This window comes from Pithys albifrons, chromosome 21 (assembly GCF_047495875.1).
Source record: "Pithys albifrons albifrons isolate INPA30051 chromosome 21, PitAlb_v1, whole genome shotgun sequence".
In the NCBI taxonomy this organism is placed as follows: domain Eukaryota; kingdom Metazoa; phylum Chordata; class Aves; order Passeriformes; family Thamnophilidae; genus Pithys; species Pithys albifrons.
This window is the reverse complement of record NC_092478.1, coordinates 6,338,400-6,363,256: the sequence shown is the minus strand read 5'-3', so window position 1 is coordinate 6,363,256 and position 24,857 is coordinate 6,338,400. Positions and strand designations below refer to the sequence as shown.

The 24,857-nt window shown below is 47.7% G+C and overlaps 1 protein-coding gene across 11 annotated transcripts in view; it reads right to left on the bottom strand.

Annotated features, from left to right (window-relative positions):
- Positions 1 to 24,857, bottom strand: part of MSI2 (musashi RNA binding protein 2) — a 226,308-nt gene that overhangs the window by 72,001 nt on the left and 129,450 nt on the right. For all 11 annotated transcript variants that reach the window (XM_071575285.1, XM_071575284.1, XM_071575287.1 and 8 more), the window contains exon 7: positions 18,509 to 18,557. In XM_071575285.1, coding sequence (XP_071431386.1) covers positions 18,509 to 18,557 — 49 coding nt within the window. The remainder of the gene's footprint in view (positions 1 to 18,508; positions 18,558 to 24,857) is intronic.

Sequence of the window (24,857 nt, the reverse complement as noted above, 5' to 3'; positions counted from 1 at the left end):
ACCAGCACAGCCCCTGGATCCCACCACCCCTGGAGGGAGGACCTGGACAAGAGGTGCTGAACATCACCTGGAACAGCAGGTCCTGGGCTCCTCCCACTATGAACCTCACGCAGGCTATTCCAGCCCTGAGCCAGACATTACCAATGTGGCACACTCGGTTCTCATCCAGCTCAAAGTTTATCAGCTTGTAAGAAATGCATGAGTGAGAAAGCAGAGATAACACTGCTGATCGTTATCACCTGGAATATAAAGCTCTTGTGTATGACACATCAAACATATGGTTTTAAAGACTTCATGTTTTGATCTGCTTCATGATGTCATTGCTGTTTCAGACTGGTGAGGCTGACACCATGTTCTATCCATGCATCCTAGGATGCACAATTTACCCTTTGCCAGAGAGCACAGGACTCAAAAATAATGCAGCCCCCATGGACGTGTCCGATGGCCACCCCTTGTATGGCTGAGTGTGCTCATGGCAAGCGGCAAAATCATCTTCTCCAATGGGCTGTGCGACCAAGGGAACCAGTATAAAACCAGCTATTGATTGCTTTGATTATTCCAACATTCATCCATCCCAGCTGATGTCATCACCATCCAGTCAGACCCCACCTCATCCCACGAGCTGCCCCTGGTCTGGTCAATCCAAGGGTCCAGAGGCTGAAGAGGGGCCAGAGACCTGTGGGGTGAGCACCAGCATGAGGGCTGGTGAGGGACAGTGAAAACATGGAGCTTCATGGCAGAAATCCCACTTGGCATGAGCACCAGCCCAGTCCAGGGTTTGGGTTCTGTGTTCTCACAGCAAGGGTGGACAGGCTGTAATCCCCCCCGAGCCACACACTGACCCTGAGCCAGCCAGGCCAACCTCCAGGTCAGGCCTTGCCAAGGTTTTAAGCACCTTCCCTTTAAAATCTCTCAAGAATAAGTGCTCTCCTTCCAAACACTGCACACAGCTCTTGTTTCTTGAGTTGCCATTGCTACAGAGCACTGGTTATGGTTTCTCCAGCCTGGCACAGCCTCACCAGTGCCCCATGTCTGAGGAGGAGGAGGGAGCAGGTCTGGGAAGGGGCACACTGGCTCTGGCTGCCCTGCCTGAGTTGGGAAAAGCACCTTTGACACCAGTCAAAGACTTCACAAGCCCCACACCTGCTCTGAGGGGATTTTCCCGAGACATTTCATGGCAGATCCTCCTATCTCTGCACCCTGTGCAAGGAAGTTTCAGGTGATCCATTCCCATGGCTGGCCTGGGGCTCCAGCCTCCCACCTGCCTCTCTCCAGATAAACACGGTGCATTTTAAAATTATCTTTTGCCCACAGGCAAGACATAAGCCTGAGCAGCCTTTCTGCTGGTCACTGATGGCAACCTTCAATAGATCAGGAACAGAGATATTTCCACGTTTCAAATCACATTCAGAAAGACAGGTGGGGAAAGAGGGGAAATAATTTAGATATCTGGAGGTTTTCTGGCATTCTGGCAATTTTCCCATTTCAGTGAAAGAATAAAATATTTTTTGCTAATAAATTCCAGCTTCAAATCCTGTATTTTTTTCCTCCCCTAAAAATCTTTTCCCCCAAAGAAGAATTATGTCTGACCACAAAATGCAGGGAAGTTGCTGTTACCTGTTTTTTGAAGGTCAGTACCTTCTTCATGTGTACCAAATTCATCCACCCGAACACCCTGCCCAGGAGATAACCTGATGCTCAAGGCCAAGGTGAGCAATGCCTGTCCTCAACTAATCAGCAGGTAATTAGCTGGAAGAAATCAGAATGAAGCTGCAGATGAAGAGTAAACCTTCAGCCACTAAATTCCATCCTCAAATAATGAGACTTTATTTTAATTTCACAGTAATAATATTTATTGCCCAGCATCCCCTCCTCTTATTTACCTCCAGGAAGGAACATTAGCATCAAAAACATAACAAAAAGTACCCAGCAAGCAGCTTTCACCAATTCGTGTGTATCACTCATCATTAAATTTGAGAATTAAGCCCTGTTAATGGACACAAACCATCATTTTGAGCGTGCAGGCAGTGTTAATATTTGAATAAGCCAACAACAACAACAAAATGTAGGGGCTAATACATGCACGGTCATTCTTTCGAGCTGGGAGGATTCAGCTCTCATTTTCACAGAATATTAAACCAAATTTTAATTAGATTATACTAGTGCCTCCCTTGTAAGTGCTTGCAAGGGGAACTCTATTGTGCAGAAACACACTCCACAGTGGAAGAGAAGAACTTGCCAGTTAAGTGGCTTAATCACTGAGGAGCTTTGAGGTGGCTCCTTGTTTTTCCCTTCACTGTGGCCACCTCACGCTTTGCCAAGAGCTGTCAGAGTGTTTAGTCATAATCTCAGGAAAATGAGAAGTAAGCTTGACAAACAGGACTGAGATCAGGAAAGAAAAGCTAAGAAATAAAAACCTGTCAATATGTGAAAGACACGCTGTTCCTTCCCAGTGACCCGGAACGCCAAGGTTTGCTACTTCAAAATATCACAAAGGGAACACTCCCAAGGAACAGCTCATACATGGTGGGACCCCGTTGTGTCCCTCCTGCACAGCTCACGGAGCCGCTCCCGCACTTGTGCTGGGAAGGAGAACTTAATACCACACCAAGGAAAGCAAAGAAGGTTAAATGTGTAGATCCAGCATCCCCCTTATGTAAGGGCACATCTGCCATGAAGGTCAGAGCTCTGGCTCAGCTCAGCTGCACAGACAACACTCCCAGACATCCCCTCCTCACTCTACCATGGAGCATTTATGGGTGGGACTCACTCGTCCCTCCCTCTCTCTTTCCCAGGCTGTCTTTCAGCTTTTACTACAGCCAAAGGCAAGCAGGAAGCCAGCACATCCAAACACCAGATCCCATCTATAACCAGTTCATTTCTCACCTTGGCAGAGCCAGCCATCCTGAAGGAACCACGCTGGGGCAGTGCCCCACTGAGGGATCTGCCCCTGCCCTGGGGGTCTGAACCCTTCCTGAAACATGGACAGCCTCCCCCAGATGAGGGACACCTCAAGGAGTTGGGTCCTGAACTGGATAGAGCAGGAAAACTGAGATCCCATCCAATCTCCTTGCTCCATCATACAGGATAATCGGGAAACCAGCTTAAAAATCATGGCTATTTTTAAGCGTTCTAATTGTAATTAACAAAATCTCACCAGGTCTGGGGAGGAGGGGGAAGGCAATTATACCAAATCCTGTGTTGACACAGGCCTATGATTACAAGTGCAGTGATCCCACACATGCAGGGAATGGAACCCTCTCCTCTCCTGCACATCCCCTTCCAGAGCAAGACCTTGAAGCTACACAATAACGGGAAGTTGGGTCCAAAAACTAAAATTATTTTGCCAACTCCACCCACACAGCTGTTCCTCTGTTGCTGATTTTGCTGACCAAAACTGTCCAAGGACAGTCCAGCAGCCCCAGGAGCTCCCCCCACTCCAAACCCTGCAGAGCTGCCTCCTCCCTTCCCACACACCAACCCATGGGCTGCAGAACATGGAGGGGAAGGAAGTGGGAGGCTGGTCCTGTGCCAAACAACAGGATGATGGATATCCAGGCTGCAGAATTTCAGCTCCAAAGAGTAAGTGGGTATTTCCCCCTGCTCTGCACATTGGCCACGAGACCCACCGTTGCAGCCTCATCAGGGCAGGAGTAGGAACCCCTGTCACTGCTGCACAGCTCCACCGGGGCATTGTGCAAGTCTCAGTGTCTGTCCCAGTGTCTATTCCAGCCTCCCAGGCTCTGTATGGGAAGGAGAATAACTTAATGCCTGTGACGGTTCCCAGAACAAAGGTTTCTTCACACTTATGTGTCCCCAGTCTAACGCTTAAATTTTCAAATGCAATTAAAAAAACCTACAAAAACTGCCAACCAACTTGGCAAACAGTCAGAGTGATGAGGAGATAGACCCAGCCTTCGGCTTGCTGAGAAACAGGTCCTTATCCAGCACCTCAGCTTCAGCATCCCCCAAACCCCATGTGACTCCACCAACCCTTGGCTGTGCCAGCACAGCAGTGCCGTGTCCCCCCATCATTCCAGCCAGTACAGCACCAGCAGCAGGGACAGCTCAGTGGGATGGGACTAAAAACATGGGACAGACCCAAACTTCTATGTTTACCCCTGGTTAAAATGAAGTAACACCACAGCCCTTCTGACACAAGGGTCTTTCTGCAGCAGAAGACACACACTGGCCCACAGGTGACCTGTGCTGCTGTCAGAGGGACCCAGACAGAACCAGGACCTGGTTTTGGCACTGCCAAAGTTGGCCATTGATGACACAGCACAACATCAGTTCCAGGCTGAGTACAGGCTGCCCTAAATAAAGCACATCCTTCCCTCCCTCATCTGCACTTGTGACCAGTGGCCTTTTTAATATATTTTTCTTCCTTTTTGTTTTTTTTTCCTTTCCACTTTTTACTCAACTGGCCTCCGTGTTTACAGCTCGCTACAGCACAAATCCTTATTTCATGTCACCCACTGGCCCAAGCTGTCCCCACTCACTGTTTCTCCTAGACAAGTTAATAAGATGGAAGGCTCCCTGGAGGCCTCGAGCCAGCGAACATTATCACTTGGAAGCAAGGCAGAAATACTGACACATCGGAAATGACTTCAAGCCTATTAATTACCCTTTCTTCTCTGGCAGATCTTTGAGAGAGAGCTTGACAAATTGAAAGGCAGGAGAGAGCATCCTCCCTGCCCCAGGAACCCCCACCCACGCCAACAACAGCAAAACACTCCGCCACCCCCCAAAAATAATTATTTGCTTTTATATCAATTAATTCATCAAAAATTAGCTGAGACAGAGGCTGCCTGTTAGTGACACATCTCCCCTTTCTCTCTGTGTTCCCATTTCCAGAGGCAGGATGCTCTGTGCTGATACAGCCCCACGGAACGCTGGCACACGGAGCATCGGCACAGCTCTCCCACCCATCACAGAACACGGGAAATGCGGCTGCACCAGGAAAGTGAGTCTTAGTTTGGACCTTCCTGTTACTGGATGTGAATAATCTCCAGCAATATGATCCAACCCGGTGCTCCAAATGCATTGTAAGACCCCCATGAATACCCCTTAGCCCCTTCTGCCCCTCCCTCAAAATGTATTTTCAAATCCACGAGTGCATAATTGATCCTAATTATTATAAGCATTAGATACTAAATGCATTTCTACATGCAATGTGGCTTCAACTGTAGGCTTTCAGCAAAGTCTATTGTATAAATAAATGACTGGATTTCTTATTCAAGAGCTTCAGATGTGACAGTATTAATTCTGATGCAAAGTAGCCACGCAAGTTGAGATAAAGTCACTACCTGCCACTACAGCTTTATTTTTAAGATGATTTTCATAATTTCTCATTTCAAAAAAAAAAAAACAACTTCCAAAATAACTTGAACAAAAATCTTCAAACCATTACCCAGAAAACTATCATTAAATCATTTGTTCATTTCTTATTAGTATCATTGTAATTAAAGGGAATCATATTTCAAAAACATCTCTTCAACAGCACTTATCAAACCCCATCCCTGCAGCCTATCAATTAGGATTACAATAACCTTGCTCCCTTGTTGCCTTTGCTATTAGCATTTTGATTGAATGGCTGTTGAGAAGTGACTGGTACCAGAAGATTGTGTTCACAAAGTAACGTTTCTTTATTCGCTTCCATTGAAGCTTGTCTAGTTGTCTCCAGTTCCTACTCAAAAGAGACAAGACAGTTCCAAAAGCAGTAATTTTGATGCAGGATTATTTTTTCCCCCTCTCAGCGAGGTGAGAGAGATTGGGTTAGGCTGGACACAAATGCTATTAAATCAGTTGACAGCAGATTTGGGGGCTGCTCTCGCCTCTGACCCCAACACACTCCTACACCACAAACTCCTGGAGGGTGTCAGAGAAGAAATGACCAACAAGTGTGACCCCAACACCTGGGACACACCTAAACAACCAACCTTTCAAGAGAGTCAGTAATAACAACAACAATAATAATAATAAATATTGCAGGAACTACTTGGGGAAATTTTTGGCTATGTTTACTGCTAATAGCATTGAATGTAAAAGGCAACAATTTGCAAGCCAACCCTTTGCACTTGGGGAATGTATTGGAGAGAGTGGAGTTCTCCAGCCATAATAATGCTGTTAACGAAGGACAGATCGGTAACGAATGTCATTATGGATGGGAAATGGATGCATTCGGCCAGTACCATGAATTATAACAACAAGAGTTCATTAAATCTACTACATTAAAATAAAAACGACCTGCCATGTCAGACAGTTCTATTTACTGATATTCCCACTGCTGATGCATCCCCCGATAAATCACATTCTGCAGCACAAGCAACAGTTATCCAAAAATATTTCAATTACTTGGATGAGCTGGAAACTCAAGCAATGTTTGGTCAGCCTACAAAACCATCACAATCCCAAGGTTCACTTTGACAGCTTCAAGGGGAAAACAAAGCAACCCAGCACTCTGCCAACCTCCCCGTGATGGGCTCCCTCCCAGCACAGCACTGAGGACTGCAATTGGACTGAGAAGGAATTTAGCAGGGAAGAAAGAGAGGGGAACATTCAGTGACCATTGGCATCTCTGGAAGGGGCCTGGTACCAATCCCTGTTACACACTCACCCTGCCAGAGGTCTGGTGGTCCCCACACCACGAAAGGGTGAGAGGGCTGGGGGGACCCTAGTGACTCAAAGGCAGTCGCTGGGTGAGGAGATGACTCAGCTGTGGAGGGCAGAGGCCGGTCCTGCTGTGCTTCCTCCCCTTCCTCAGCTTCCTCCCCCCCCTGCCCAGCTCCTGCACTCCTTGGGACGGCTCTCCAAATCCCCTCTCTTCTCCTCTCCTCCCTCCTCCAGCAGCTCCCTCTGTGCTGGCAGGCAGCCAGGAGTCTGCAATGGTGCCAGGTAGCAATTTCATTTTTAAAATGCTCTTATCAAAGATTTAAGGTGAAAGATAAGAAGAGCACACTACATCATCATAAAGGAAACATTGTATAAGGCATAGTATTTTCCAAATCAAAACAGTTATCAAAATGAAAAGGTATGAATATAAAAACAAATGGAGCCCGCGCTGAGGAGAGGAGGGGAGGGAGTGCTGGGTTTGGGGGAATTGATCAAATTTCAGGTTTTCTTGACAAGTCTCAAAGCCTGTGAAGAACAAGAGCAGTGACACTTCCACTGTCATTTTAAACCAGAAATAAAATGTCAGGTACGTTTACAGTGAGCATGTACACACACAGCTATACACCCACACACTTATTTATGTGCCTTTTCATATAAATAGATCTATAAATATAGATACATATTTTTCATACCATTACCCACGGCTGTTGGGTGCTTTTATCAAAGTCATCTGACCTGGAAAGCATCTGTTGTTAATACCACTGTTTTATTATTTATCAAATCCATTTCTTCATAGAATGACTAATTTCATAGCCACAGCTGCTCCCATTTTCCCTCTGCAGCTGCTCCTTCCCTGGGCAGCCAGGCAGGTTAGCAGCCCACCTCCACCTCCCCGCACCATCCTGCTGCTCCCAAACACTCCCAAAAAGCAGGGCTGGGTACGGAATCAGCACTCTGTACTCCTGTTCTGCCAGGGATGGAGCAGGAGAAAACCTGTGAGATGCCACTGGGAGCTGGGGAATGGGCTGCTTATCTGCAAGGGAACAAGTCCCACACTTCTGTAATCTGATCTTTCTGTTTTCCTGCAATGGCATCCAGAGACTGGAAGAAAACAAGTATTTTTACCTCTATTATTAGTTTGCTTTGTGGGTGAAGGGGAACTTTGCTGCTAGAACAGGCTGGCATCACTTCCTTGGTGGGCACTGGCCATGGAAGGGCCAACGTGCCCAATGCCTATGCCCAGCAGTGCCCAAGGACAGAGCTTGCCAAGAAGGGAAGCAAGTTCTCCACTCCTGGGAAGGGCTGGCACTGGGAGCAGAGAGAGAACCAGAGCGAATCGAGCTCACAAACAGAAATGGCAGAAGCCAAACCCCCTCCAACACCTTACAGTGATTTTAGCTCATCTGAGCTTCCCGTGAGCTGACAGGGGAGTATTTGTTGCCACAACAAAGTGTATTCTCCTGCCAGGCTTCTCCCTACGGATCCTGCCCCAATTTCCAGTGTCCTGTTGAACACGTGTGTGTTCATGTGTGACTCGTGCAATAGATAAGGGGGAGATTTCTGTCACCACAGCACTGCTGAGACTGAGTCAAACTCACAACTCTCAAATGACTTACACTGGGGCCAGCAATGGTCCTGCTAAGAGTAAATATGGGGAGGTGGTTCCATGGCCAAAGTGTGATCCATGGATCCAGACCTGGATCCATGCTCATCCTTACATGTGACCTGGGATTAACTGGGACAACAAAGGGCTCCAGCCCCTACACAACTGAAAAGGGGGTTGGAATCACTCAAGGGAGGGGTGAGGAGGGTTAGTGGCACTGGATCTGTTCACTCCTGGTCTCCTCCCACAGTGGAGAATTCAGGAAGCTGTTACCACCGGAAGGTGCATTAAAATGGGTAACAATTTGTGAATTATTACTCTAGTTGAAGGTACTTTTCTGGTCCAGAAAACACTCAATAAATTAAAAAGATAAACCCCACAACCCAAATGTGCCGAGCTGCAGTTTTCTGAAAGAAGCTGTTTTTTAACTTATTCTATCGGATCTGGCAAAAAAAGTACCAGATGTTCTTACTTCAGCTTACATATACAAAAAACACAGAATAAGCAAAACCATTCCTTGCCAGGACATATTAATCAAACTAATTAAAGAGATCTTCCATTTCCACCCCTGTGACAAGCCCTCCTTGAGCAGCAGCCACTTGGAGCTTTTGCCTCACAAAAACAACTCTGGGAGCAATTCCTGCTCTCCCAAGCGGGGCGGGTCAGACACACAGTAAAGCATCTGCACAGGTGAACCTACAGCTCAGATCAGCATCCCCACCTGAACCACCAACACTTGAAAGTAAATGCTCAGAAACCAGAAGCACAGCCAGGGATGTGAGGATGGAGAGACAGTGCAGCAGAGCCAACAGAGGCTCAGGGCTAAAAGCTTCGTTACCAGCATTATTTGTGTAACCTACGTTTCTGCTGAATCTCATGATTTTGGGGACAGGGGATGTGTTATCTGTTTAAACAGATCACCAGGAAGCTTTACATATTGCAATGACCTTGTAAAATTAAGGGATTCAGCAGCATCCGGGGCTCTGGCACAGCGAGGTGGCAGCTGACAGAGGTGACAAACCAGCCCCTTTTGTGCAACATCCTCCTCACCTTCACAAGTGCTCCAAAAGTTTTATTATCAAACCCAACCAACAGAAAGCACAGATCTAAGAAAAACAAAAGCTCCCCCATGCACGTTGTAGAGGACTCGCCCAGTCTGCTCCCAGGGATCCACTGGGAGAAGGAACCAACACACCAGGGAGTGAGAGCAGCAGCATTTCTCTGTATTTTCATATCACATTTTTGGGCTGCCTGTGAGGAGCTGCCTGTTTTCTCAAGGTCACCACGTTGATTTTAATCCTGTCTGTTGTATGCAGACTGCCTGGCTATGGAAATGTTGCATTTTGTTCTCCTCCTGTTTCTGGCCTTTCCTCAATTAACATTTCCTAACAGTCCCACAAGACTCGACGCACTCCCTGCTAATCACTTCACTCCTGTATTCAGGAAGCAAAAGGGGTTTGGTTTCATCAGCTGAGAAGATTCATAAGCAAGAACTTATTCACGGCTTTTAGGGTTTCTTTCTATTCAGAGATCATCAGGATTTGTGCTAATTTATCTGTCACTCAAGCTGGCTGTCGGCAGTGACAGTGAGATGGCAAACTGAGCTCGTATTAAAATGACCTCACTCTCCTCAGTGCAGTTCCAGCCAGGCAGACGATGTGGTGTCTCTAAAACAAGCTCATCCCAGCAGAGCTCACACCCTGCCAGTTCTGCAAGTGTAGCAGAACTCTGATCATCATTTAAAAAAGTCCTTAAATATTTGCACACCTTAATATTTGCACACTCTCACTTTATGTTTCCTGAAGAAGCTTATAGTGATGAGAGCGGCTTTGCTGATTTCCTCTGCCCTCTCCAGTACAACTGTGGTTTAATTGCATTGTTATTGATGCTCTTCAGGACTAAGTGAATGGCAAGATTTTACTCTTTAGGACAGTGACCAGTAACTGCAATTCTTGTGGAAGGAAATGTCCCATTCCTGCTTGTGGTCCTGCCCTGAACACCACCACCCAGACACCTGTGAGACAGCACTGCCCTCTTCCACTTCCGTGCCTCTACTTTCCCACCAAGGGCATCAGGGTATCAGCCTTAGTGATCTGCAAAATCATCCTTTACTGTGCCCTAGAAAGCTCAACTGGTATTTGAAAAGCTTTTTAATACCTCCAGTGTACAGATGCCACAGAAAATGCCTGGGACTGATCTCTTCAGTCAATGTCTCCTCTCGTTACAACCTGTACCAGGGCTAATCGAAGGGAGGCTGGATAAATCCAGGTCAGAAAGGTCTGGCTGTGCAGGGCTCTCCCTCCGGGCACTGGGAATTAAGTGATTTCTTTACATGAGTTGGCAACGAAGACAAGATACAAATGAGTTTACAAACCAACTGTCCTTTGCAATGTGCTTTTAAGTTGATATTTAATGTAAAGTCTCTGTAATCAGAGATTCCAAACTAATTGCTGTGCTGTGTTTGCAGCCTTTACTGGAAGTCGGAGGATTTTTTTTTCTAATTAGTATTATTATTGAATTTGTTTGTAAAACAGGAAAGTAAAAATGCCAAGCCCTCTCCTGAGTGCTGCTGCAAGCTGAGCCTCTCCCCTTCTTCAGAGAAAGCATTCACAGACATCTCTTCCTTGGGTGCATCCTGGCCAGGGCAGCTGCTCCCTCCGTCTCCTCCTCTGGATGTAATTTTCATTATGGGTATAAAATTAAGCAATAAGGTCTGACAGACAGTACAGAGCCGGGCAATTATTCCAAGCCTCAGGTGGCATTATCCAGCGTGAGGCTGGGGGCAGAATGACTGTAACCACCTGAGACGTTCCATAATCGCCTGGAAAAGCGTGGCCAGGAGCCTGATTTGCTATTCCAAACTGGAATCTGCCGGGACACAGGGCTCACACTGGCCTGGCTGCGTTTGTTTTTACACTTCACGTCAGGTGCCCCAACGCAGCAGCCACAGGCACCGGCCAGGAAATTAAAAGACAAGGGAGACAGATCCAAGAATTGGCAGCTTTTCCTTTTTGTTTTGTGTTTATTAACACTAGAACAGGGAGCAGCACTGAGCTGGGCAAGCCTGGGGCCGTGGGCACAGCACCTCGGGAAAGCCACCGCCCCTGAACGGCTGTCACCCTGTCCCGGGGGACAGTCACAGTCCCCATGGCCTGATGAGAGCCTAAGGGGGAGAAACTGGTGCCAAATGGGAAACTGGTGGGAAGTGACCACTCATCCCCGAAAGCAGCTCTTCCCATGCTCCAGCTCATCACAGTCATCCCGACTCTCCCCTTGGTTCCACCAGAATGGAGGAGAACTGGTGACACAGAGCAGAGATGTCAATATTTCTCTGCAGCGTTGCAGCCGTTAATGTGTTTAAGACATGAATATTTATAAGCAGGGATGTAATATTAAAAACATACACATATAAAATATTAACATGGCACATGTCATCGCTGCAATCTAAACAGACAGGTGTGACTGATGGCGTTCACTGATAGGTCTGTAAATGGTAAATAATATTAACTAATGAATCTTCGCAGCCCTCATGTGAAGTTTAGAAGCAAATATTGGCTTAAAAATTGCTTTAAACCCCCTGTGTGCAGCTACTTCTCCCCTCCATCCTCTGGAGACAATAAACACTCCTCAGCTCTGTCATCAAGGGTTAACTCTCTCCACATTGCCAGCCCCAGGTCCCTGGGATGAATTTCACTTCGAGGGAATGGTGTGGAGCCAGCGCTTCCCGCAAAACAACCGCACTCTCTGGAGTCCCATTTATGAAGTGATACAGCTGACAGGGGAATAAAAGCCTGTCTCATCTCGGAAAGCAATAACAATAACACTGCCTCCATTTATAGCTTATGTCACACTTTTCATCCAAAGCCCTTAAAGCACTTTATGCTCTAAAAAAACATCATCACTGTGCCTGCAGATGCTTTCCCAAAATCTATGGGTCAAACCTGCTGGAGCAGCTCACTCTTAGCCCCATTCTCCTAAAAGCAACTCTGTGAGCAGTGGGAAGGCTCCCTCTGAGCTGTTCTAATGATGTTCGGTGCTATCACCAGGATGCTGCCGAGAAAAGCTACTCAAAATGACCAAATTAGGCAATTATTTCTATATATTTTAACTACTCTTTAGTCAAAACTGCCTGGGGATGTATTTTCAAAAGCACATGACCTTGCTTGGCTTGAGGGAGATGGCGATAAACAAATAATTGCAGCGACTTAATTATATTTATATCTCATCTATAAAAATGTCAATTATAACTTCAGAGATCAGCTCCAGAACTGAGGTTTTGGCAGCTGGACAAAACACAAAAGGCTATTTTTTTCCTCAGAAAAGCCTCCTCCTTTGCCGAGGCACAACCGATACCTCGCTAACAGCATCACTCCTGTCTCTTCCAATAAACACAACCATTATGCCAACTGCTTCCACCTGGACAATTACTTTCATGCACTGAAATCTGCTGGATGGACACAGTGCAGACATGAAGCTCAACCCTCAACTTCCTCCTCGAGAGCAGAGCCCAAGGGAAGGATGAGAGAGCCCCTTTGCTCCTGCATGTTGTTCTAGTGAGGTGGGGGCACCAGTCTTTCAGTCTGAGTTCTGCAGATTTAGATCAAGCCCCAACCCTGGGCACACCAGTCTCCACGTGTCTGTGATGCCACATGAGGGTGCCAGCAGTCTCCTGCTGTCCCACTCGAAGGCCTGGTGAGCACCTCCTTGAAGAGTCTGGTCAGAGAGCCAAAGGGATGCCCACCCACCATCCAGCCCTTGGACACACACAGAGGACACACCCAGCCCTGGGCAGCCCAACCCAGGGCACCCTCCTTGCAGGCACAGGGAAATGAGAACTCTGCAACAACTGCAAAAACCTGAGTAATTGCAAAGCTTAGTCCCAATCAGAGCCTGTCTTCAGGAGGTGTTTTAACCCCTAACACGTAGGATGATGTCTGTATCCTGCAGACAGCCTCCTGTTCCTTAATTTTGTTTAGTTTTCAGATTAAAGAAGTCCAAATCACACGCTGTCACTTCCCTCCTCTCTCCACTGCCGTCCTGAGCTGTGCAAGAGGGTTAATTGATATGAAAATAACTCTGGGGGTTGGATGGTTTTGAAAAACACATACTATTACACTCAATACCTGCAATTACAGCTTGAGGAATTCAGTCACTCACAATCTTGGGCTTTTTGTGAGTCCAAGACATGGGGCTGTTGTGATGCAGGTCCTGGACAGTTTCTGGGGTGGCTGATATTTGCAGGCAAACAGGAAACAAGCACAGGCTGATGGGGAGCACCTGAAGCTGGGACTGAGAGCATCCCAATGAGATAGAGAACTACTGTACCTCTACCTACCTCATGCCTCTACCTCATGATTAGAAGAGCCACAAAGCTGATCACAGGCCTCGAGCACCTCTCCTATAAGGACAGGTTGAATGAGTTGGGGCTGTTCAGCCTGCAGAAGAGGTCTCTAGGGAGACCTTGGAGCCCCTTCTGGTGACTAAAGGGGCTCCAAGAGACTTGGAGAGGGACTTTGGACAAGGATGTGGAGTGACAGGACGAGGGAAATAGCTTTACAGTGACAAAGGGCAGGGTTAGATGGGACGTAAGGAAGAAATTTTTCCCTGTGAGGGTGGGCAGGCCCTGGCAAAGGTTGCCCAGAGAGGCTGTGGCTGCCCCATCCCTGAATGTGTTCAAGGCCAGGTTGGATGGGGCTTGGAGCAACCTGGGATATTGGAAGGTGTCCCTGTCGATGGCATGATGATCTCTAAGGTCCCTTCCAACCCAAACCATTCTATGCTTAACAGTGGCAGAAGGGGAGGAAGTAGAGCTGCTGAACAGATTTATCAGAGGACACTCCAATGCACTCCATTCACCTTTCCACAAAACACACAGCCTGGAAGGGCTGAGCCGACTCCTGCACCCCACAAATACACACACTTAGATCTGATCTAACACCCCTTCCCTCCCTCCTCCTCCTCCTCAAGCAGCCTACTGTGCCTGGCATTTTTTTTCAGCTTTGCTGGAAACAACCACCCAGCCTCCGCTGCGGTGTGCGGGATTGCCTGGCCCGGCAAAGCCCAAGGGCACAGCACCCGCCCCGTCCGGCTCCACAGCACATTGATATGCTTCCTGGAGCTCCCCTCCATAATGAAGTTAGAAGGACATCATCATCCTGCCAGGCTCCCTCCACCCCCAAAGATCAATAACTAATGCTGAACTCCAGATTCTATCTGCACTTTGCAAGGGTAACAAAATAACACCACCCTCTTTTATTTTTTTTCTTTCCAATTACTGAATCCTTTCAAGATTGACCAGTAATTTTCAGCTCTATGAAATTTTAGGCAGTGAAGAAAGTGATGAAAGTGATCTGTCAGAATGCTGAGAGAACTTCTGTGTGTAGTTTTTAGAGAAGTGCAGAAGTACAGTAGAGGGCACAGAAACAGAGGATCACCAGCACTTTCTTTCTTTCCAAAAAGAAATGGCATCTTTATTAAGCTAACCCAGGGATATTTGTCTGTCAGTGCTGGTTCTTTGCGTGCCCACTGTAACAGCGCAGTGGCCAAGCTGGGAGAACCCTTGGAAGGAAACATCCCAGTTATTCTAAGGACTGTTTTGCCTACAATACTCAAAAAATTAACCACTCCTTCAATGAAACTCCCAGATTTTGCACCCTGCCTTTAATATGGCTAAACAGATTGGCATGAAACATAATAGCTCTTATTTTCCTTAGAGAACATCCAAGAACAGACATTTAAAAAGACCTCAACAGAGGCACAGCATGTCATTTTTAAGGTTATACAATCATAGAATCACTAAAGTTGCAAAAAACCTCTAAGATCATTAAGTCCATCATGGAGGCAAAGTGCTCCATGCCAGGCATAAAATTTTATTTTGGGTGGGATTTTCAAGCAAGGGTGAGCAGTTATGAAAATCCCTCTTCCTCTGCCTGGTTCAATCCCTGCATTTACATCAACCAATGCTGGTCCAGCCCTGTGTGTGCAGGTGAGTTACACACTCCCCAAATACACACAAAGGAGCAACAAACAGGTGCCAGAATTATGTCAACAAACCTTCTCAATCTGCCTGCAAGGAAATCTATCTCGCCTTGTAGCAGTAGGCAGTGAATTTTAATCCTTTTCGCTACCCATGCCCATGATTATTCCAGGCATAGACTAACGACAGCAAACCACAGCGGGTATTTTATCTGCCATTTCTCTTTCCCATGGCTAATTTGAAGATACAGATTGCAACCCACAAGTGGTTTTAAGAATTGCCATTAACACTGTTGCTGTGCGCTACCGCATTTTAAACACGCTTCCAACACAATCAGAATGTCACAATTTGTAAAATCTGGGGCGATTTTATCGATAATCGAGGCAGCAGAACTCGCTTCATCACTCTGAGCCAGTTCATTAGTCTGATTAGCCATAGCTACCTGTACAGAGCAGGAAAAAATGCCAGAAAAGACTGGATAAATTCAAGTGTGAAGATCAAGAGGACTCTTACTCTGCCTTTTACACTTGATTCTTCTTTCCACTTGTACTTGGCAGAGGTAAGACCCAGAGCACAGATGCTTCTGCCCTTTTGGCAGCTGCACAGCCCCTCAGCACCATCCAGGCTTTACCGACTCACAGGAATTTTAGATAATCCCAGCAAACAAGCAGCATTGTCCTTCAACCAGCAATGGGTAAGCCTGTTCCCTGGGATACAGATTCCCAAACAGAGCTGACCTGCCTGGTTGCCAGAACACTTCCTTTGCCAGGAGCAGGGAGGAGGCTCCAGCCCACACTGTCCCCCAACATGGCACAAGCAAGTGGGACACACCCAGGTGTGGAGCCTGATCCTGGTGGAGCACAGGGAGGGTGTGGGTAACATCACCTCTACCCAGTGCCATCTGGAGCCTGCTTTTGGTCCTTTTGGGCTTAGTTCCTCCCCACTTAGTTCTTATCCTAGCTTACACTAGGATGCCCATGTAGAGGAAAATGCCATGGCTTACATGTAGGAAAAACAGACTCTAAAAAAACCTGAGCCAATGAAATAAATTCACAGAATTCCTGAGCGGAAAAAAAAGATGATGCTGCCTCTCATTTTCAACATACAGTGGGGAAAAAGCCCTTTGTGGAAAACCCCAAAGGTTTTGCGGCAAGTAAGGTGCTCCCAACACCTGCATCCTCAACTTCAGTAGTTACGGATCTTTTCTTCAGGTAAGTCAGTGGAAAGATGCTTTTGGAAGGGAAATCCTCTGGGGCTCATTACCCAGATTCACACCTGATTGCAGGGCCCCTGGCAAACTGTTCCAGCCTCCCCTACGAGCACAGAAACGCTGAACCAGGGCTGTCAGAGCAGAGCTCAGCACGAGCAGAGCACAGACACCAACACTTCCTGGTGCCCTCCCACCGTGGGAAGTGCTTACGGCAGCACAGGGCCACTGGCTGGGGACAGAGGGGTCACCTTGAGTAACATGGGAAGAGACAAGCACTCTGCTTGCAGGAAGAACTCACATACCACTGCTCTGGTTTAATGTCTCTGCAGAGTCTCCTGCTCACCCTGGCACTGCAGCCTCATCAGGGCAGGCACAAGGTGTTAAGAGAGACCACCAGTGAGCTCGGTGGGCAGGAAAAGGGCTTGGGCAAGCACACCCAAGTGGAAACCAAACTCCAAGATTTGGGACATTTCAGCAAATGGAGACTATCCCCATCTGTCTCAGGCCAAATCTGCTGAGTGTGTTTCTTGCTGGGACCAGAGCTCCCCAGTTCTTGTCCCCAGCTACCTGTGGATCACAGGGCCACAGGGCTCTTGTGCCCAGCACAAAAGCTTCACAACAGGCAGATTTTAGATGGAAAAAAGAAGGTGTCAAGATTCTGAATGGAGAAGGGCATTTATGGCCCTTTTAAGGGTGGTTGCACACAGAAGGGTGGAAAATTCCCTGGATATAAAAAGAAATGTGTCAGGGGTTGAACTTTTCAGATTACAGGAGAGTCTTGAACAGGTCCCTGTTCCACACAGATTGGCACTGGTTGTTCACACACCTTCCCTGGCTCGAAAGAGTTTGTTTTCCCAAGCGAGCCTTTTGCCTGCTGCTGCTGAATTTTCCAGGGTACTACAATCTGACTTCTGAGAGGATTAGTGCCTTTGAGGGAGCTGCTGCAGGGAGGGAATGGTATCCTGGAGGCCTGCCTGACTCACCCAGCCATCCACACAACACTGAGTTTCTTGTTACAGCAAATATCAGAGTAGTGAGTAGTTGAGAGAGCGCTGGGAGGTCAGGTCTGCTGACCTCGTGCCGAGATGAAGGTGAGGCAGTTCCCGGGGCCTCCATTCTGGCCAGGCACAGGCTCCTTCCCACCCTCTGGCAGCCTCCCTAAACCAGCTGACACATCCATGCCTTCAGACAACAATCAGATCTATCCAGAGCCCCGGTGAGAGGCCGGTGTCTGAGGGGCCCAGGGCAGATCCAGTGCCGCCGTCTGTGCCATTGCACGGGGCAGGAGCCGTGCGCTGCCTACAAACACATCAGGCTAAAGAGAGGGAGCAGTGGCAGAAAACCAGTCTCCATCAGAGAGGAGGGAAGAGGGTCTTGGAGCCTGTCCCCAGAGCAGCTCCTGGTGCTGTTGTGAGAGCCCAAGCACGTTCCCTGCTCCCAAGGGAATGTAGTGCTGCCAGTGCTTGCTGCCGGGAGCTCAGCGGCTGCTGCAACGGGAATGGGAACAGCTCCCTGAGAGACAGAGCAGCATCATTTATTTCCACTGAAAGGAATGGCCATAACAGTGAAAATAACCCTCAGCTCGTTTTCACAGAACTGTACAAGCGATGATGAAACCTCATCTCTTTTGTGAAATATGTGGAGGGAAATTCCTGGAGATCCTGCTTAGTCTGAGCACCGGAGGACGAGCAGTCCTCACTCAGCTTCAGAACTCCAGCCCGCCTGAAATCCCAGTGGAGGCAGTTAGCACCTTGATTTCCTGGTGTTTCAGCCTAACTGGCCTTATGTCCAGCTTAACTAATGCCAGCCACCTCAGTACAAACCTGCTGCTTCCTAGCAGCCTCAGCATAACGAGCTCCACAGGCTTCGCTCTCTCCAGGGAGCCTGACAATGGTTCGCCCAAAGAGAAGTCATTAGACTGACCAGAAAAGCCATTTCTAACAAGAAAATCCATGTGCATGGGGCATTCCACGCAAACCAGCCCTTCCTCTGCAGGCTGCAGGACAGAGTACTTAGCCACCAAATTATCACACTGATTTTTGGCTGTGCTCCCCATGCAGAAGCTGCCACACGCTGTGTGGTTGCAGCTCCTGTTGTCTCTTACCTCTATGCCTGTTGGTCGTCTTGTCAAACATTAGCATTGCGTCCTCTACCTGCAAGACAAAGAGGGGAGATTTGTGCTTTAGCACATTGCTGACACACAACACACTCACCAGGGAGGGAGGACATGGGCAGGAGCAGCCTCGATGGAGATCTCCTTGATTTCAGTCAGCTCCTCCTTTTGGAAACCTGTTGCTTTCACCCTCTATCCTCACAGACACCTGATCCTAAATTGGAAAAGCAAACACTTAGAAGTGTTCACCCTAAAGTCAAATATCTAAGCAGTTCTTCCATCTCACACCGATCCCTGGCCTTGCCTCATTTCCCTTTTGCAGGTAGATAAGGAAGGGCCAAGAGAGGAACTGTGGATGCAAATTAGGCCCATGACTTCTCCAAATTAGACTCACTGTCTTGGCTGAGAGTTAGGAGGTTAGAAAGAGGTATGAGCAGGGTAAAATCTGGTCAGCCAAGAAAGGTATTCAGAGGTTTTCAAAGGGCTTTTGAAAAGCTGGAGGAAAGAGAGGAGCGGGAGGAGGGAGAAAGTTTAATTCGCATCAGGCTCAGCATTTCCACTTCAGAAGAGAGATGACTGATGAAATGTATTGAAGTGCAACCAAATTGCTTTCAACTTTCATTAGGATTTGCATGATTTATTCCACCTCCATTTAATCTGTGCAGCCACACCTAAAATTTTACACTTATTGCAGGAAGATGTTATGCAGGGGTTGATTTCCCAGCATTATCACAGGTTGGGCTGCTGCTCTGAGGCCGCAGGAGTGGGGGCAGGTGGGTTCCAGACACCACTGGACATGTCCTGGGCAAGCTCTGAGAAGAAATTACAGACTTGCAATTCCCTGTTTCAAACTCAAGGCTGATGAAAACCTGTAACCACTGAAATGCAAAAGGTGTTGCAGGAAGGGAGAAGATCTTTAGTGAAAAGGTTTTATCCTTTACAAGACTTCACTGCTTGCCTGGGGGATGGGTTTGGGATTTTTTTTGTCTGTTTGTTTGGGGTTTTTCCATTTTTCCCCCCATCAATAATTTTTATGTACTTCCTTGTGCTTCTATTCTGGCATTCTATACATCATTTGTTTTAGCTAAGTCAACTACAATGCATTACACACTCTCCTCACCTCACATAGTGCCACCAAAGGGTTCACCTGTCCCCTCAACTGTCCTCTTGGGCAGGGGGCAAACATTCTGCCCACATCTGTGCAGAATTACCATGTCAGCCTTGGCTGGGCAGGTGGTAGAAACAATTTGAACCTCTCAACTACAGGACTGAAATACATTCCAGGAAATAGTGAAAAAATACAACACAGTAAAACCTTACACAATGCCTAAAATTTATCTGAAAACCTATCTCTGCTTAACTTTTTCTTAACTTTTCAGTCAGAAGGGTTTGCAAGAAGTGTTAGTCATGGCCCGAGACACTGCAGAACAGCAGATCTCCTGATCCCCCATCTTGACTGAGACCTAGAGACGCTGATGCACTGAAAAATCCAAAACCCATTAAGCACGGAGCTGTTTGTCCTGCTGTCTCTGTCTTCCCTCTGAGGAGGAAAACTCACCAGGATGAGCAATCCCAGGAGGGAGATAAGGCCTGCACTGCCCCTCACCCTGCCACCTCTGCTTATCTCTGCTCCAGGGTTACGTTTGCTCAGCAATCTTTATTTTTCATTCTCACAGGTCTTGGCCTCACTGGAACCAAAAATTACAGGTTGCACCTACTGCTATTTCCTGGGGCATCACAGCTCGCAGTGCCTGGACCCAGCATGCGCCGGCCACCCTCTGTCCCCACTCCATCACTGCTACAAAAGGTTTAACCTCTGACTCTTTCCATGTAACTTTTCTGCCTCGAATCTCACCCCAGAGCTCTTGGACAGCCAGAAGCAGAGACCCAGCAGCCAAGGGAGGTCCTGTGACCCCCAGCCAAGAGGCTGGTACTGTGTGCAGGCTCTCTGGGCTGGACCCACTCCGAAAGGTCTCCTGCAGATTTACAACCTCCCCCCACATAAATTAAGACAAATGCCTATCACACGCCAGACAGTTTGAAATGGCTCCCCTACACCAGCCCTCTGGGCTTGATTACAACAGAATTAAACAAAGAAACAAATACTTGAACCTTTCCACTCTGAAAGGGCTGTCCTGCCAAAATGACACCTTCTACAAGGACATTAGTGGGGACTTCAAAAAGGCTGCTGTGTTGGTGTTAGGGGGAGAAGACACATCAGATGAGGCACAACGTGACTCTGCCCTCACTTCAGCATGGCCATATCTCAGCCCAAGATCTCCCAATCCCGTGGGCTCAGCTGCAGCAGCAGCAGCATACCTCTGAACCTCTCGTGCAGACACATCCTGCTCCTCCAAGGGCTGCCAGAGCAGAGGAGGGACTGGCCCTGGCACCAGACTGAGCCCTGAGGAGTGATGGGCTCTGGCTGCAGCTCCTGGTCATACAGTGAACTGCAGTTCCATTCCCTTTTCCCACCTGTCCAACACAACACTTCTCCCCTGCGGATACACGTCCTCTGGGCAAACACCACTTTGTGCCATGTGTACCAAGGCCCCGCTTTGCTGGAATGATGATCTTGGCAGAGATCTTTTTTATGCAAATACATCCTTATTAGCAGTAACAAGCACAGGCTGCATGGGCTAATCTGGGAGGTTTCCAGTGTGCTGGCTGGGACCCTGAGGAGCACAGGAACCCCGGAGCTGGCGCTTCACCCCCCTGGCACTGGCACCTACTTCTGGGATCGGGACCAGGACCAGGACCAGCCCCCTGCAACAGAGTCAGCCCTGTCAGTACACATATGAAACCTGCACGGGGGAAGCGTCCCTGCAGCTGAGTTCAGATGTGGCCTGAGTATGCCTTGAAGAAAAAATAATCAGTGGGGTGTTCTTTGAGCCAGCTGGTGCCCTTTCAACAATGTCTAATTGGTTATCTTTTCTCTTTCCTAAGGTCAGAACATTTTATCTCCGTCTCTGCCCTTTCTGAGCTTAGCCCACCCTGTGTTATTTTTTAGGGCAGCCATTGTAGCAGAAGAATAGCCTTTTTCCTCCATAGTCCGGTGACACAATGAGACTTCTTGAAACCTCCTGAATAGATAAAGTGCAGTGGCAAAAGGAAAATTCTATTAACACTTTGCAAAATAAAACATCTAAGAGCTGGTTAGACAAGCAGGAGAAGAAAATCAATATGGAGAGGGCAGCATGCTTAGAAAAACTTTTCACCAGTTGCAAAAAGGTGGCGAGGGTATGGGAGGGAGAGGGGGAAGAAACTTATTAATGCAGAAAACCCATCAATGGTATGGAAATCTGGCAGAACAGCAAGAACTCAAACTAGAAGAATCTGAATATACAAAGGGCTGAATAGAATGAGCAAACCACACTGCCTCACACACACAGCCCGTTTCTCACGGTTCTCTGTGAAGCAAACACAAGCGGCTTGTTCAAGTTTTCATCAAGGAGAAAGAAGGGACACAGTCAAGGTAACCGGCAGTAAACCCTGTAGTAAGCAAATTGATCCCTGTTTCAGGGGAAGGGAAACAAAACAACCCACAGCCGAAACTCAAGTACATTCAGGAGCTGTGGCTGCCCAAGTTAATCCCCTCCTCCAGCCCCACACTCCTCTGGTCGCCCAGAATTTTAAAGATGCTCAACTGCAATTTTTCCAGCTCTCAGTTCAAAACACAGAGCTCACATCTTGCTGACAAAAAGCCAAGGAAGGTTTTTCCAGGGACAGAAGCAGGACTGGAAGATGGAATTGCCACTTGCAAGGCTTGGCTGTCATCTGTGCTGGGGAAACCAGCTCCCAGCAAAGCCCTGGATTCCCCAGCACAGGTGTGGGAGGCTGAGCCACCTCCACCCAGCACACTCAGAAACCAGCTGGCAAAACCTCAATCTCTTTTAGGTGTAGTACGGCTTGATATGAAGGCTTAAACAAGCTGATTAATCTGGACTAATTCTGGACATCAAATGAGAGTGTGTTATGAAGTGAACAGTCTTGGGAGTTAGGGTAAATAAAAAATAGAAGAAAAAAATTTTAAAAACAAAACAAAGACTTGCCAACACCAGTTACAAATGGACCCTTCAGCCCCACAGACCCCCCTGTCCCAGCACAGCCCATACGTACAGCCAATGCAGACCCAGTTTCTTACACAAAGCCCAACTAATGGGCTTCAGTTTATTTAACTTCCTTTTTTTTCCAATCCACTTGAGGCTCTGAGAAAAGGAAGGACTCTACCACTTCATTACTCACTGCCTGGAAGGAGGAATAGGGGAAAATAGGAGGATAGAAAAAAAACCTGGAGGAGCCAAAGGCTTTAATAATCCTAACAGTTCCCAGCGTTATTTAAAATATGCCCAACCAGTTCACAAAAGGCTCCACAGAGATAAATGTATTTGATTTTCTTCCACTTTAATGGAGGCATACATTTAAAGCAACAAAACCAGGGTGACCTAAATAAAATGACTATTAATTGTGCTCAGAAAGGCTCTGAATTTAATGCAAGTGATCCAGCCCGGCACAAGAACACACAGTGTTCTCCAGTCATAGCTCCCACTTTCTCCTTTGGAAATTTCAACTCCTCTTTTCCATGGGGCAGCAGGAGCTGATCAGACCCAGCACAGTCTGTAACGAATTGGCTGAGTCCCCTGCAAAGCCCAGCAGTGGTTCCAGAAGATTCTGGAGGATGGTGCTCCAGAAACTGGAGTGCAGTGCTGCCACAACAAGTGGAGGTGACCAAACCAGGATGTTTTCTGGTAAACTTTATGCCTTATCTTGTATTTCCCCAACTGCACAGTGCCCGCATGGACCCGGCAGACCCAAAAGATGCTCTGTGGACACACACCTTGTGAAGCCAACATTCATGTACAAGGGGCCTCTGTGCACAGCAGCACCAGCCACCATTCCACATCTCCACGTTCTCTTTTTTCCATCTGAACCAGGTTTACTCACTGAGTAAATCCCCCCCAATGAAACTACCGTAACTACATCAAGTGGACACACAGCAGTCCTCACAGTTATGCCTCACACTCCTCATTCAGCCCAGGAAGGTTTTTCCTGATCCAAACCCCAAGTTTCTGACACATCCAGTATAGGCCAAGATGTTCCTGCGCTCCCCTTGAGAGTCTCCCTCAGGACAGAGGGGTTGTTTCCAATGCTCCCAGTAGATTTGGCACTATGTTCTCTACCACTCCAATGTAAAGAAGAATTAGGGCAGAGAAATGGAATTACACCTGCAATGGAACACACTGGCAATTCCAACTGGGTCCAGGGAGGGAAGGAATTCTGAAGCACGACATTCAGCCCCACACATTTGAGTTGTGCCTCTATGCCCTCAATCCCTGAGCCGTGAACTTTACAGGTCTATCACTTCTTCTGGTCTCCCAAGAAAATTGTGGTGGATGTTCTGGTCTAATTCCACAAATTATTTATCCACACTAAACAACTCCTCCAATATTTTGCTTTCTGAAGCAGAAAAACCTCTTAGCTGCTAGTAAACTGTCAGGTGCTGTTATTTTAAATGCGCATGTGAAATCTAAGAGCTGGCAACGGGCTCCTGCAGATTTACAACCTTCCCCCACATAAATTAAGACAAATGCCTATCGTACGCCAGACAGTTTGAAATGGCTCCCCTACACCAGCCCTCTGGGCTTGATTACAACAGAATTAAACAAAGAAACAAATACTTGAACCTTTTCCCTTCTTTCTGTCATACACACTCCTCATCCCCACATGGCTCTGTCCCCTGCACCCCTCCCAAGCACCCCTGATCATCACCCAGGTGCCTTCAGCACTGTGTCCCAGCATGGATGACCACACCAGACCACAGGCCCCCCACCCAAAGCATGGCTGCTCCCTGTCCCACCAGCCCTCAAGCTCATCTCATCCTGGTCAATGCTCCAGGGAGCAAAGCAGGGACCTCCAGGCTGGAAGCACTACTCCAGCCCTGTGAGGCAGCTCTGGCTCTGGCTGCCTGGTGAGGATTCACCTCCTCTGTGACCAGGCACAATTTGGGTCGGGCTCCCCAGGGGGCTGGAGGCACAGGGAGAGGTCCCTGGCTGAGCAGTTCCCAGTGTGCCGCGGTGACGACTCCCCAGCTGTGGGCTGACATGTTATGCACCATGATAACAATCAATGCCATACTGTGCAAGCACAAATTCCAGTGCTAGCAATTTTTCCCCCCAGCAGTCAAAGCTTTAAAAAGTCTTCTTCAGCAATTATAGCTAATAAAACTACAATTTCATTCAACACACACATATCATTGTAACTAATTTTGCTCCATCAGGGCTGAAATTAAAACAGTCATTCAATCACGTTAATCTCAGGGCTTGCTCACCAGCCGTGACAT